This window comes from Danio rerio, chromosome 16, assembly GCF_052040795.2.
Source record: "Danio rerio strain M-AB ecotype USA chromosome 16, GRCz13ab, whole genome shotgun sequence".
NCBI lineage: Eukaryota > Metazoa > Chordata > Actinopteri > Cypriniformes > Danionidae > Danio > Danio rerio.
Window position 1 is genome coordinate 11,167,501 of NC_141036.1, and position 12,802 is coordinate 11,180,302.

The 12,802-nt window shown below is 35.4% G+C and overlaps 1 protein-coding gene across 1 annotated transcript in view; it reads right to left on the reverse strand.

Annotated features, from left to right (window-relative positions):
* Positions 1-7,976, reverse strand: part of rabac1 (Rab acceptor 1 (prenylated)) — an 8,219-nt gene extending 243 nt beyond the window's left edge. The window contains 6 exon segments of the mRNA NM_214780.1: positions 1-1,463; positions 1,543-1,644; positions 2,871-2,968; positions 4,851-5,063; positions 5,413-5,493; positions 7,949-7,976. The exon segment at positions 1-1,463 is cut by the window's left edge and continues 243 nt beyond it. Of these exon segments, the coding sequence (NP_999945.1) occupies positions 1,375-1,463; positions 1,543-1,644; positions 2,871-2,968; positions 4,851-5,063; positions 5,413-5,483 (573 nt within the window). The 5' untranslated portion in view covers positions 5,484-5,493; positions 7,949-7,976 and the 3' untranslated portion in view covers positions 1-1,374.
* Between the last annotated feature and the right edge of the window lie 4,826 nt (positions 7,977-12,802).

Consider the following 12,802-nt stretch of genomic DNA (forward strand, 5'->3'; position numbering starts at 1 on the left):
CAAAACAAAATGATTATGTAATAACCGGTACCCACATACCACAGAAACTGACCATCGAAACAATACAATCGTGTTGTTTGATTTTTCATGCTCTTTCTGATGAGCTAGCGTGACCTTTTGATCAAAAGCTGATTAAGCAGATTTTAAATATCATATATATCGAATATATATGGCCCAAAATTTATGTCAAAATTCAGTCATTATTTAATCACCCTTACGTTATTCACGTTATTAATCCAATATAAGACTTTATTTCATTCTGCTGTTAAACATTTACTGAAAAAAAAGGCTATTTGTTTTGTCAGTTTCTTTATAGCCTATTAAAACAGTTAAAGTCTTTGAAAAGTCTGTCAAAATAAAAGTCATTCAACTTTAAAATTATGTTTTGGGCGAACTGTGCATTTAAAGCAGTTATGCCCAAACTAGGCCCGCGGTACCTTTTGATTTGGTCCACCATCCCATCTGAGTCGAGTGGAAGAATAATGGTTAAGGTTGAGGCGAATGCCTTCAACAGAAATCATCACTAATTTAACATAACCTATGTTTGTTTGTTTAATTGATAAACTACAAAAAAAATGAAGTGAAATTAAATGTTGTGAATTCATTTATTCTTTTAAAGAGTCACGAAATACATTTTTAGAAGCAGACATATACTGTATATGTGTGTGGCACGTTGCTAAAACCACATCATTTTTGTAAAAAATAAAATAAAATTGTGTAGGGTTTTATTGTATTATAAGTACAGTATTTAAAAAATTATTATTATTATTATTAATATGATTAGATTTTTTTCTATTTATTTTTAAATATTGTTAAATTAGTAAGTGATCCTGGCAAATAATGTAATACAGTTTGGTATATTTAGCTTCGGCCCACCACGCTCAATCAAGTTTTGTTTTTGCCCTTCATGAAAAAAAGGTTTGGGCAGCCCTGCTTTAAAGAGATGAAAATTCTGTCATCATTTACTCACTATCATTTTGCTCCAATCCTGTTTATTTATTCTTTATTATTATTAGACTTCCATAGTATTTATTATCCTATTACTGATGTCAGTGGCTACTAGTTTACAACATTCTTAAAGTGAATCTCTCAAACGTTTGACTATACTGCATTTTGTAACATTGTCTTAGTTCATTTACTACCTTGTGCTTTGATATTTCAAAATAAATAAAATGTAACAAACTAACAGGTACCAGTAAAGGCATTTAAAGGTCTTTGAATGTGCTTCATCTGTCTGGGCCATTTAACAGTCTTTCCTGGCCAATCGTTCAGTAAACTAATATTGTCAGATTAGTGCAACCAACAGGTGCTGATACAAAAGATGAGGGGAGACATTTGAGGTTAACGTGAGGCAAAAGGTCAAAGGTGAGAGGTTTAAACGGGTTCCATAAGCAACTCATCCACGTCAGGAGACTCCAGCTCATGAAACGCAGCATGAGACCCGATAACAGCCAGGGTAGCACCTGCAGTGAAACAATTCGAGAGGTTCAGAAGGAAGGTATGGAGAAAACACAGAAATATAACGGAAGGTTAAAAACTCACCTAGAACCCAGAAGACAGCGGATCCTGCTCCTGCAAGCCAGAACACTGGGAAGGAAACCCCTCCTGCCAAACCCAACTGGTGTCCCTGAGTCAATTCACGACCTGAGATGCATCACAAATGAGAGCATTTCCTCAATAGAAACACTTAAATCTAAACAAATATTCAGATAAACTAGTACTTTAAGTACAGAGATACAAACTATGAATCAAGCTATCAACTTCTGCTTTGATACAGATACATTTGAAACATTTTCTTCAACACAAGCCCTTTTTTTTTTAAATGTCTTCCACAAGAGTTTGTCCAAATCATCTGTAAATGCTGGAATTATCTTTCTGTGAAAATGTCAGCTTGGTAAGATACAGAGCGACCAGACAAAATAAAGTAAAAAAATGAACAACACAAAAGCAAATTCATAAAAGTAAAGACAAAATAAATAAAATAAATAAATAAAAATGAAAAAATATATATTTTTTTTAAATGTTGACAATCATTTTATTGATGTTATTTCCAGTACTGGAAAACATCCATACACACTCATTCACACACATAGACTAAGGACAATTTAACTTACCCAATTCACCTGCAGCGCATGTCTTTGGACTGTGAGGGAAACCGGAGCACCCGGAGGAAACTCTTGTGAACAAGGGGAGAACATGCAAACTCCACACAGAAATGCCAACTGATCCAGCCGAGGCTCGAACCAGCGACCTTCTTGCTGTGAGGCGATCGTACTACCCACTGCACCACCGTGACACCCCAGTTAAAATCTATTTTTCAAATCTAGTTACTATTAAAAAACAGTGTCAAGCTGCAAATATGTAGTCTTTAAACACTATGAATGAGTGAAAACTCATTCAGCTTCCATTGGTGCTGGAAAAGTTGAGAAAGTCCCATCTTCTGCAGCAAGCGGATCCACAATTCAGTTCGGCAACACCTGACGTCGCCCATTCTAAGTGAAAGGGAAGCGCTGACGCCCTGTATGAATTGGCCCTTAAGGCACCTATAAACTTCAACTTTAAAACTTATTTTCAGTCACAAAAATGCAGCTTATCATGTAAACAAACAGGAAAAATGCATAAAAAGTTTCCAGTTTTGGCCCAAAAGCCTTTTCTCTAAGATTTCTACTGGTAAATCATGAATGAAGAGGTCATTTTCACAATTTAAACTATAATACATGAAGACATTTTAACTGTGTCCACATAAGAAAACTCTCACAGTGCAAAACAACCCTCTAGATGTGGAATGAAGAGCCCAAACATGATGAAAATTATATGCTTCTAAATGTAGCCTCATACACCATTACTAAAAGAACATCTCACTTTCTTACCAAAAACCACCAGCTTCTTTTCCAGCGTTTTCAAGTGGATTATATAGAAGGCACCAGCAAACACTCCCAAAGCAATCAAAAGCATTGGAGAACTGATACTGAAACAGAAGATGAGAAAGAAGATGGCTAATTAGCACTAAAGCTAACATCCTGACACATCTTGTCAATGTTTATATTGTTAAACGTCTTCCAGATGGTTGCGTAAATGTGAACATTAAGCACACACTCACACACCCATGTTGAGTGAGTGTGTGCAGAGGCTTTGAGGTGGCTGTTGCTAGATCGGGTATGGTTGCGGCTGGAAGTTAATGAGAATTATTTATATTTATTATTAAATTTCACATTTATTGTATTTTATTAACGTCCACCCCAACCGTCACAGTACTGTAAAAATATTAAAGGGCCATGAAACCCTCGTTTCAGCAGAGGGTTTTCACACCTCTACTTTGGAAAAAGTCAGGAAAGTGGGCGTGTCCAGCTCTTTTTAGGGGGGAGTGTCGAAGGAGGGGAAAAGGCATGGTCCGTAAAAATTTGCATAAAAATGGGAGTGTCGGTTTGGGCACGCGCTGATTTTTACAGAGGCAAAAACAAACACACAGACGCAGAGGAGAAAGACAGTAACTGTGTTTACAAATGTATTAAATTTGTTTAAAATTATTAAATAGTGGACTTTAACTGCAGTTTGGCTCTTTCATTCAAGAATTTCATTCACGCCCCTCGTGACAAACGAGATATGTGTTTAGAGGAATTGCTGGAAGGGTGTATCTTTTATGCAGTGTTTGATACCGCACGGCAAATGAAAGAAAAAAAACTCTGCATTTTAACTCTGCATTTCTCTTTAACTTAGATGCACTCGGTAGGTATAGTGTGTTATTCCTGTCACACAATGCGGCGAAAATCCTCCACAACGGTAAGTTTGTTTGTGGCACTTACACTCGGGAGAGCAGCATTTACAGCAGATTTTTCAGTCCGTAATATTGTAGTGATATTAACATACAGTAAACTTTATTAACTTAGAAATCATTCATCTAAGGTCTGTATTTAAACACTGAAAGAGTACTGCTGACGATACGAACTAACTTTGCCTCTGAATAAACGAACAAAGACCACTAGTCGCTCAGGACAGGACAATCAACACTAAATGGAGCCACGTCTTTATTAAAAGAAGACGAGCGGCGTCAGGATTTCACCTTTTCCAGATGAGAAATGCTCTCGGGTAAACAATGTTCCTTAAACACGTGCACACGTGATCCACAGTACAGCTGCGCTCTCATAAAGGGAAAATGAAAACGAAACCTTCTCTGCAGCAAATTCTAAAAGCAACAGTGTTGACCTGTATCTCCAAACAATTCATGTTCTCCCGCTTGGCAACACAACGTGTCGTCTCTCTGCCGTCTAAACACTGTAACTGGTAAAAACAGACTTGGAAGCTATCATGCATTTTAAAGAAGTTGCACCGCATACACAATAGAACGCGCTGATTGGTTTGAACCAAGTCTTACTCATGACTGAATGCAACACACTCAGAGACGTAATAAGAAACTCCCAGGTACAGACGTCCAGTCTATAAGCAGGAATACACGCTAAGATCTCATGGCCGTGACGCAGCTTCAAAAATTTGTTTCAAACCGGAAGTACGAATTTGCTCGAAATAATGCAAAAACAACCAATTTTCACTTTTTAGTGAAATATATGTGTCCTAATAGTGTTTTTAGCAGTGTGGGACACGTATACGACTGTCAACAGCTCAAAAAATGCGTTTTGGTGTTTCGTGTCCCCTTAATTATTGTTATACAGCATCATAAAAAATGGTGCTATATTGATGTGCATATCGCACTTCCAGCCGGCCGCATATGCAATCTAGACTTTACCTTTTGAGGTGTCTTTATTATAGCCTATTTTGTCTATATGAACTAGTTTAATGCATTTTATTTGCATACATTTAAATTTCAGGGTGATTTTTACTGAGCAGTTCCTTACATGCAATAGAGGATGAGAGCCATGAAGATGAAGGTGTAGTTGCTGTGATAGGTGTCCAGGTTCCTCACAACACGCTGGCACAGCTCTCCAAAATTACGGGGCTTGGAAAACTTGCGCTGGTCAACAAAGCCGGCCCATGGACGGATGGACTTCCGCCTGCGGTCCACCCAATCCTTAATCACATTTCCAGACAGACCTTTGGGCAGCCAAAGCCTGACATTCAAGAGAGACGACAATAATATTGAGTAATAAAAATAATAGCGTCATAACTTAATAGCGTCATAACTCAATTAAAGGTAACAACATCGCATATGGGCATATTATATATACTTACATACATATAAATATATATATATATATATATATATATATATATATATATATATATATATATATATATAAACAACAACAAAGAAAGTTACAATTAAAATAATTTTTTTAAAGAAATTAATCATTTAGCAGTGTCTTTTATCTAATGTGACTCTCAATAAGAGTTAAACAATAAACAATTTCTGGAGTTTTGGGCTTTTACAGATTGTAGTATTTCTGGTGACAGACTCACCTTCCCACAATTCCTGCTCCTGGAAGCTGCTCTGCCTCGCTGCTAAAGGGGTCACTTACTTTTGCATCCATCTCGACGTGTCTAATAATAAAACACATATCTTAATCAACAAGAATGTATTACTATTTTGATTTAAATATATTCATATGTTGATTTAATTTCCAACAGAGTTGAGAGCCACTGGTACATTTATACTATGTGGGTTGATTGAGATGTAAAGGACATTGTGGTTGTCAAAAGAAGAAAGTGGGATCATTGGGTAAGATGCAATAATAAGTTACTGTTAATATTGCTCAGCTTTTTGCACAGACCTATAGTTTCCCTTTATTAGACCTCAATGTGTTTTCAGGTGTCACAGAAGTTAAATATGTTTTGCCTGTATATTTATGTTTGACTCTATAAGTGCAGGTAACTGTTGACTTGCATTGTATGAATAACAAAGGACCATGGCCTTTCATATAAAACTTCAAAAGGTTAGTTCACCCAAAAATTTAAATTATGTGATTAAGTACCACTATTTGTCCTCTCTTCCGCTTCAGGTAATCAGAGTTCATAATAAACGCATGTCCTGATCTGATACGTTTTTGACACACAAAAGTGTTCTTGGAGCTTCATATGATTATAGTTGACCCACTGAAGTCACATGGAATGTTTTGACAATGTGTTTAGTTCCTTTTCTGGACTATAAATGTGTCTGGACCATAAAAGGATGATGAGGAAACTTAGATTTCATGCAGGAATTAAAAGGACGTGAAGGTGAGTAATTAATAACAGAAGTTTTATTTTTGTGTGAACTAATCCTTTTATCCACTTAAAAAAAACACTCACCAGGCCCGTAGCCAGGGGTTTTCGGAAGACCCACCCACCCACACTGACAAAGGTCCAGAATTTGTCCAATACATGAGCTCATTTGTTCTTTTTTGACTGCTATGCCATCATAAATAGTGAAAATAACCCATCGAAAAAGGCATTAAGACCAAGCGTAATCCTGGTGTGACTTCAGTTAATCAGTTTTGGCCAATACAAACAATTATTTTTCAAGAGTCCAACATCCAGCTGTGCAAGAAAACACCTGACATAAGCAAAGTCATCTTTCACTACTTTATTGTTTTCAAATTGGGAAAAGATTTGACAAGTAACTTTTATTATCAATCACTTTTCTTGAAACAAAAAATAACCAATAAAGTGTAAAGTACTTATACAAGAGGCTAGAAAAACTGTGAAGCTCTTAACTGTTGTTGTTGTTATTATTATTATTATTATGTTTTAGTTTTTTATTATTATTTAAATGGCCACATTCTGACTGAGGAAAGTTGAATGTGCTGGCCAGTCAGTTATTTGCTTAATAAATTACACTAGGCTACAGTTTCTAATTTAAAACGTTGATGCATGATAAATGATGCAATATATTTCTGTTTTAAAAACACATATTTGCCATATTTATTTCTTTATTATAAATATTTAGGAAATGTTTTGGTACATCAAAAAGTGTGGTTATGATGACCATCCAACAAGATAATTGATTCAATAAAGTCAGGTAAAAAGTGCTTAAAATTTCATCTAAATTCAGCATTGAAATCTCATAACTAAACAGAAAATGAGGCGAACAACAGCAAAAAGATCTACCTATTAAGAAAAAACCCTTTCAAAAGGCTGGATTAATGAATAGCAAACTATAGATGAAAGGTTCTTCAAAGTGAAGTATAAGATAAAGGAAAAGTTATATTCGGATATTCAGACATTCTCCTTAACAATATAATTTCAGAAAAGTATTCTTTGCAAATTCCGAATAGGAAAATCATATAAGCACCAAATGATTATCAAAGTACAACATTGTTCACAATCAATTAGATAGAATTAATGTTATTTAGAAGTCATACTTGCAGGCTAATTCCGATCGAATATTCAAAGTAACATGGTAAACAATATAGGGACTTCTAAATGTGCGAATATAAAACCAACTTTACCTCTAACGTTATAAGTACAAGAACATGCACATAACTTTAGTCAAGGGATACTAAGACTTTTACACTTGATAGGAAAACAATGAATTTGATCTCCTTCACAGAAAGCAACTTTCTAAACTTCCTCTGTATGTCTTCACTTAATCTATGAAGCTCGCTTTCTATGTTATGGTAAGTTATGAACGTGTTCAATGACGTTACTGGAAAAATGATGTCACTCATGGGCTGCAACTGAAACTCTGCGTTCAAGAAGAGAAACAATCCGGTAGAGCAAGTTTGTTAAGCTGCTACATTACGTCAGATGTGCCTCAAAAAATAAATTATTACAGTCAGACAATAAACAACGTTTTCTTTTTTTGGTATGTCACAAAACATAATCCATAAAGTTTGTTTATCAAATCCGTTACAGACAGCAGCAAGCGCTCTTTCTCAAAATATATATCGATACCCCTTAACTTTGAGATCAATCGGTAACGTTAGTAACATAGAGAAATCGACAGACAGTGAGACGAAATATTTCTAGAATTGTGCTTTAAAAGGGGAGTAAACCTTAAAGTAACAATCATACTCACAGCACTTTGTGTAGATGTGTTGACTGTGTTGATGTGCAGCGGATATGATGTGGTTCGCAAACAGCGGTGACGATCTTCTTCTGTTGACATAAGTTAACACGAGTCAAACTTGCGACTGCCTCCTAGTGACACGGATCAGCATACAGGGCATGCACCTAAATTTTTTTTAAATGGATACAATGTCCTTTACATGTTATAACTATTATTTTGCATTAAGATAAAATATAGAAAATGAGGTTTAATGATATAAGAAAAAAACAGCAAAACTAAAAAAATATGAAAATAATTTTTAAAAATTCAAGTACAAAAGATGCATTCTAGAACTTTTGGGCCCCTTGGCTGGAATTGTTTATGGCCCCAAAATCACTAAATCAGCCCTTGATAATATATAATATATTTTAATATTCAAGAACAGACATACCTAGTAATGAACATTGTATAGTTGACATTCATTTGCAGCATTATAAATATGTGATGTCAATAAATACTTTTTTTCTAGCTAAATGCTATTAATTTCAGGAATTGGATTTCTGTTCTTTTCCAGTACACACTGCCAAAAACCTTGTGGCCTATCCAAGTTTTAGGAACAACAAATAACTTGACTTAGTTGATGATTTGGTATCAGTGGCTGAAAGGCAAAGGCCTCTAGTGTACGCTTCTTTTACCAAAATAAAATATGATTATGCCTTGATTTTTTATTATTTAATGAGGATAGTAAGGCCTGACTTTGCTAAAACAAAAGACTTAACAGAAATAATGTACAGTATAGAATATAAAGTCATGGTGCAATGGAAAAATAATTAATATTGTGTATGACTCCCATGAGCTTGGAGGGCTGCATCCACACATCTCTGCAATGACTCAAATCACTTATTAATAAAGTCATCTGGAATGGCAAAAACAGTGTTCCTGCAGGACTCCCAGAGTTCATCAAGATTCTTTGAATTCATCTTCAATGCCTTCGCCTCCATCTTACCCCAGACATGCTCAATAACTTTTATGTCTGGTGATTGGGCTGGCCAATACTGGAGCACTTTGACCTTTGCTTGCAGGAACTTTGATGTGGAGGCTGAAGTATGAGAAGGAGCGTGATCCGGCTGAAGAATTTGCCCTCTCCTGTGATATGTAATGAAAAGGGCAGCAAATGTCTTGATATCTCAGGCTGTTGATGTTGAATAAATGTAAACACAAATCATATTTTTTCCTTCACCAAACTTGACTGATTTCTGTGAGAATCTTGGGTCCATGAGGGTTCCAATAGGTCAGCAGTATGTGTGATGCAGTTCAACATGATTAATCAAAAAATTTACCTTCTGCCACTTTTCCAAATGATCAACTAGAAGTCAAGTTACTATTTGTTGCTCTTACAGCAGGGATCGACGACAATACTTTTGTCAGGTAGTGTAGGCACAGTGTGATTGCTAATAGCAAAAAAAAAAGTTATTTTAGATATAGGAAATTAATTATTGTTATCAATATTAGAAATTCCTAAATGCATCAAGCTGAGATACATTCACACATATCAGCAAATACCATTTCAGTGATATCTGAATTCTTGATATTCAGTGGGCCTATACTGGAATAAAGATTATCATTAGTGACCATGTATTTATTGGAAAAAAAAAGGTTTTACCAGCAACTGTTACTGATATTTAAAATGGAATTTAAATAGTGAGAAATTAAGTATTGATTTAAAAATGGCAGCCTATGGTCAAAACTAGTGAAGAACTGGTAATTAACTTTATTTCTCAGAGGAGTAACATCATTACTGTTATGCCTCTGTCAGTTTAAAACTAGAATAAATACACATCTCTATGCATTAGCAAACACATAAAACACAAATGCTTTTGAAATCCAAATCCTCCAAAGGATTGTTAGTCTGCATTACTTAGGGCAGCTGAAGCTGGGAACACTTCCCAAAATAAATTACAATTTGAACATCAATTATGTTAGTCTGTTTCTATTATTCCAGAGATTTCCATAATCCTGGACCAGGCCGTATCCTGAGCAGCTGCTGTGGAGGTCATGGAGGAGTGGATAGCATGAGACTGATTCCTGTAAGACCCCAGTGACAGATGAGTCTTCCTCAATGATCCTGAAGAGTCAGTCTGCACACCAGCTGGTGACCTCTCCCACCTGCAGCTTCTCCACGATGGACGTCCAGCGCTCTCCAGCGTCAGACGCTTAGATTGCAGTTCTGCGCAAGAAGTTTGGCCAGAGGAGAAAAGGTCGTGTCCAACAGAGCCTGGTTTCTCTTAAGGGTTTTTTCTTTCACTTTCGGCAATTGGTAAAGTTTGTTCCTTGCCACTGTCGCCCTTGGTTTGCATGGTTCGGTACTTTAGCTGCACATCAATGGACCGACACAGTTTCAATTTACTATAATCTTCTATGTTGAGCTGCTTTGACTCAAATCTACATTGTAAAAACGCTATAGAAATAAAGATGAACTGAATTGAGATTAATTGGATCACTCATCCTGTGATCACCTGTGGAAGCATTAAGTTTATTATCTGTTTGTATATATATTTCAACTTAGATATTAATGTTATGTACATAGATATCTATAGAGCACTGTATGCACGTAGTTTCACTCTGTTTCAACATATTAATTGTGGCATGGAATAAAGCAGCATTATCTGCTTTAGAGTTTATCTGTCTGTTTAACTTTAGGAAGAGAGACACCAGAGTAAGGGCAGAATAGCTAATATAGTAGAAATCTAAATCCCTATCAATAATAATCATTTTAACTAGAAAAACTAAATTGTTGATATCAAGAGAAAGCTGTGAATATTCAAAACATTGCCTTATTCCCTGCTGGTTTGGTCTTTCTTTCTTTCTTTCTTTCTTTCTTTCTTTCTTTCTTTCTTTTGTTCTTTCTCTCTTTCTTTACCATTTTTTTTTGTAATATAGAGGACATTCTTATTTTATTGTCCTTATTTGGTTGTCCTAAATTACTAACCAGAAACTAAATCAGCATGTGAGGATGTTATGGGAATGTCTGGGTCCATGTTATCCATGTATGCTGGTATGATAATTTATGATTTTTGGAGTTTGTATTTCAGGAGTCAAGGTCTGTGAACAGAACTCTGCTTTTTGTTTAAAGCATAAATTACACACTGCCATGTTTTGGGGAAAAACAATGGAAAAACCTGGTTTCACAAGCTTGTTAGAAGCCTATTAATGAATAAATAAATAAATGAGCGAATGAACCAAGAAATGTAGCGGAAATAAACCACAGAAATTAAGTGTAGTTTGCATAAAGGGTGACATCAGGGGGGTATTCCAGAAAGCTGGGTTAACTAACCATCTGCTAAAACCTAAACTCTCGGTTGATTTACCCAAAACCTGCTTACCGCGAGTATGTTGGTTCCAAAACAGGTGACAAGAGTTAGTTAAATCAACCTCCTGAAGATAACCGCGGGTTAATGCGCGTGCACGGCACACACCTGAAGGCATTTTCAGTAGATCGCCGAATTCAGGAGTCACCATAGAAAGTCACGGTGAAAAAAAAGGGCAACGCACTTTACAGAGGCGAAGCTGGAGGTTTTAAACACAGAGATTACACATCTGCTTCAACGAAGGAAAGAAATATAGAATAAGAAATAGATAAGAAAATAAATAATAAGAAAATTTATTAGTTCATTAAATTACACATGCCACCCTCCATTTTATTGTAATGATAAATTAAACTACTCTTTAAAATCCTTTTTGAGTATGTTGTGTAACCATTCATGCATTTATTTTTCTTGCCATTAATTTCTTAAGGCCACAATATGTGTATTGACTAATAAGGCTTATAGAAATTGTAATCTTTCTGGAGCTAGAACTCTGTCCAAAGTCATTAAACACAGAAACATTATCATAAAAGGTAATATTTAATTACTGGAGCTCTTTATTTAACACTCTAGAATATTGTTTCTGACATGCAGCTAATAGAAAGAGGCCTGTCTAACTGCTGTGTCCTATAATAAAGGCTTTTCAGTGGTTGAGTTTTTGACTTAAACCACACACTCTGTCACTGTTGTAAGTGATTGTTGTCAGATAGCTTTAGGTTCTTTTTATTTTGCATGCAGACGAAGTTCCTTCTGCCTCAACTAACAAGCAGTGTAAGAATTTTCTGCACTTTTCCATATTTGAATATTACTCTTGGATCACAAAATCTTTTATCTACATATTTAAATTCTAAAGTAGCTGTATAAGGTCCATCTTCAAAGATAAAGTCACATGAGCATCAGCTTAAGATGAGAAATGTATATGAAAAATATGTTACACGTTGAAAGGTGCTTGTATAAAGCAGTGTAAAAAATCATTCATTTTATTTCAGGAAATGAAGAAATGAACAGACCAAACTATTTGATTAAACATAGTTTTTTGACTAATTATATATTTTTAGCACTCTTCCATCTGTTTTGTCTGCTTGGGTCGCTGAGATTTACTCTGGGTCAGGCTGCAGGTACGTGTCATCGTATAAGGCAGAAAAGGGTATCTTTTGTCCTCCAGCAAGTAACAATGTAGTGCCCAGTAATGATTCTATTTTATAATACAAATATAATAAAAATAAACATTGTGTTAAGCAACATTTGCTTTATAGTTTTTTACTATATTTACTTGAATCATTACTTCCTGAAAATCAGCCATTTAGCCTCAACATAGTGATGAGGTGGGGTGTGTGATGAGCTGGTAAGTGGAAGCAGTAATGAGTTTAATAGTTGAAACACCAAAAGATTAAGGATAGAAAATTAAGTTGTACCTGCACACTTATACTTTGGACAAATTTTATATTATCAGTGTCCTTTAGTGACTGATGGAGCTTTAAAATTGGCTGCAATTAATGCACACAATAGCATTTAGAAA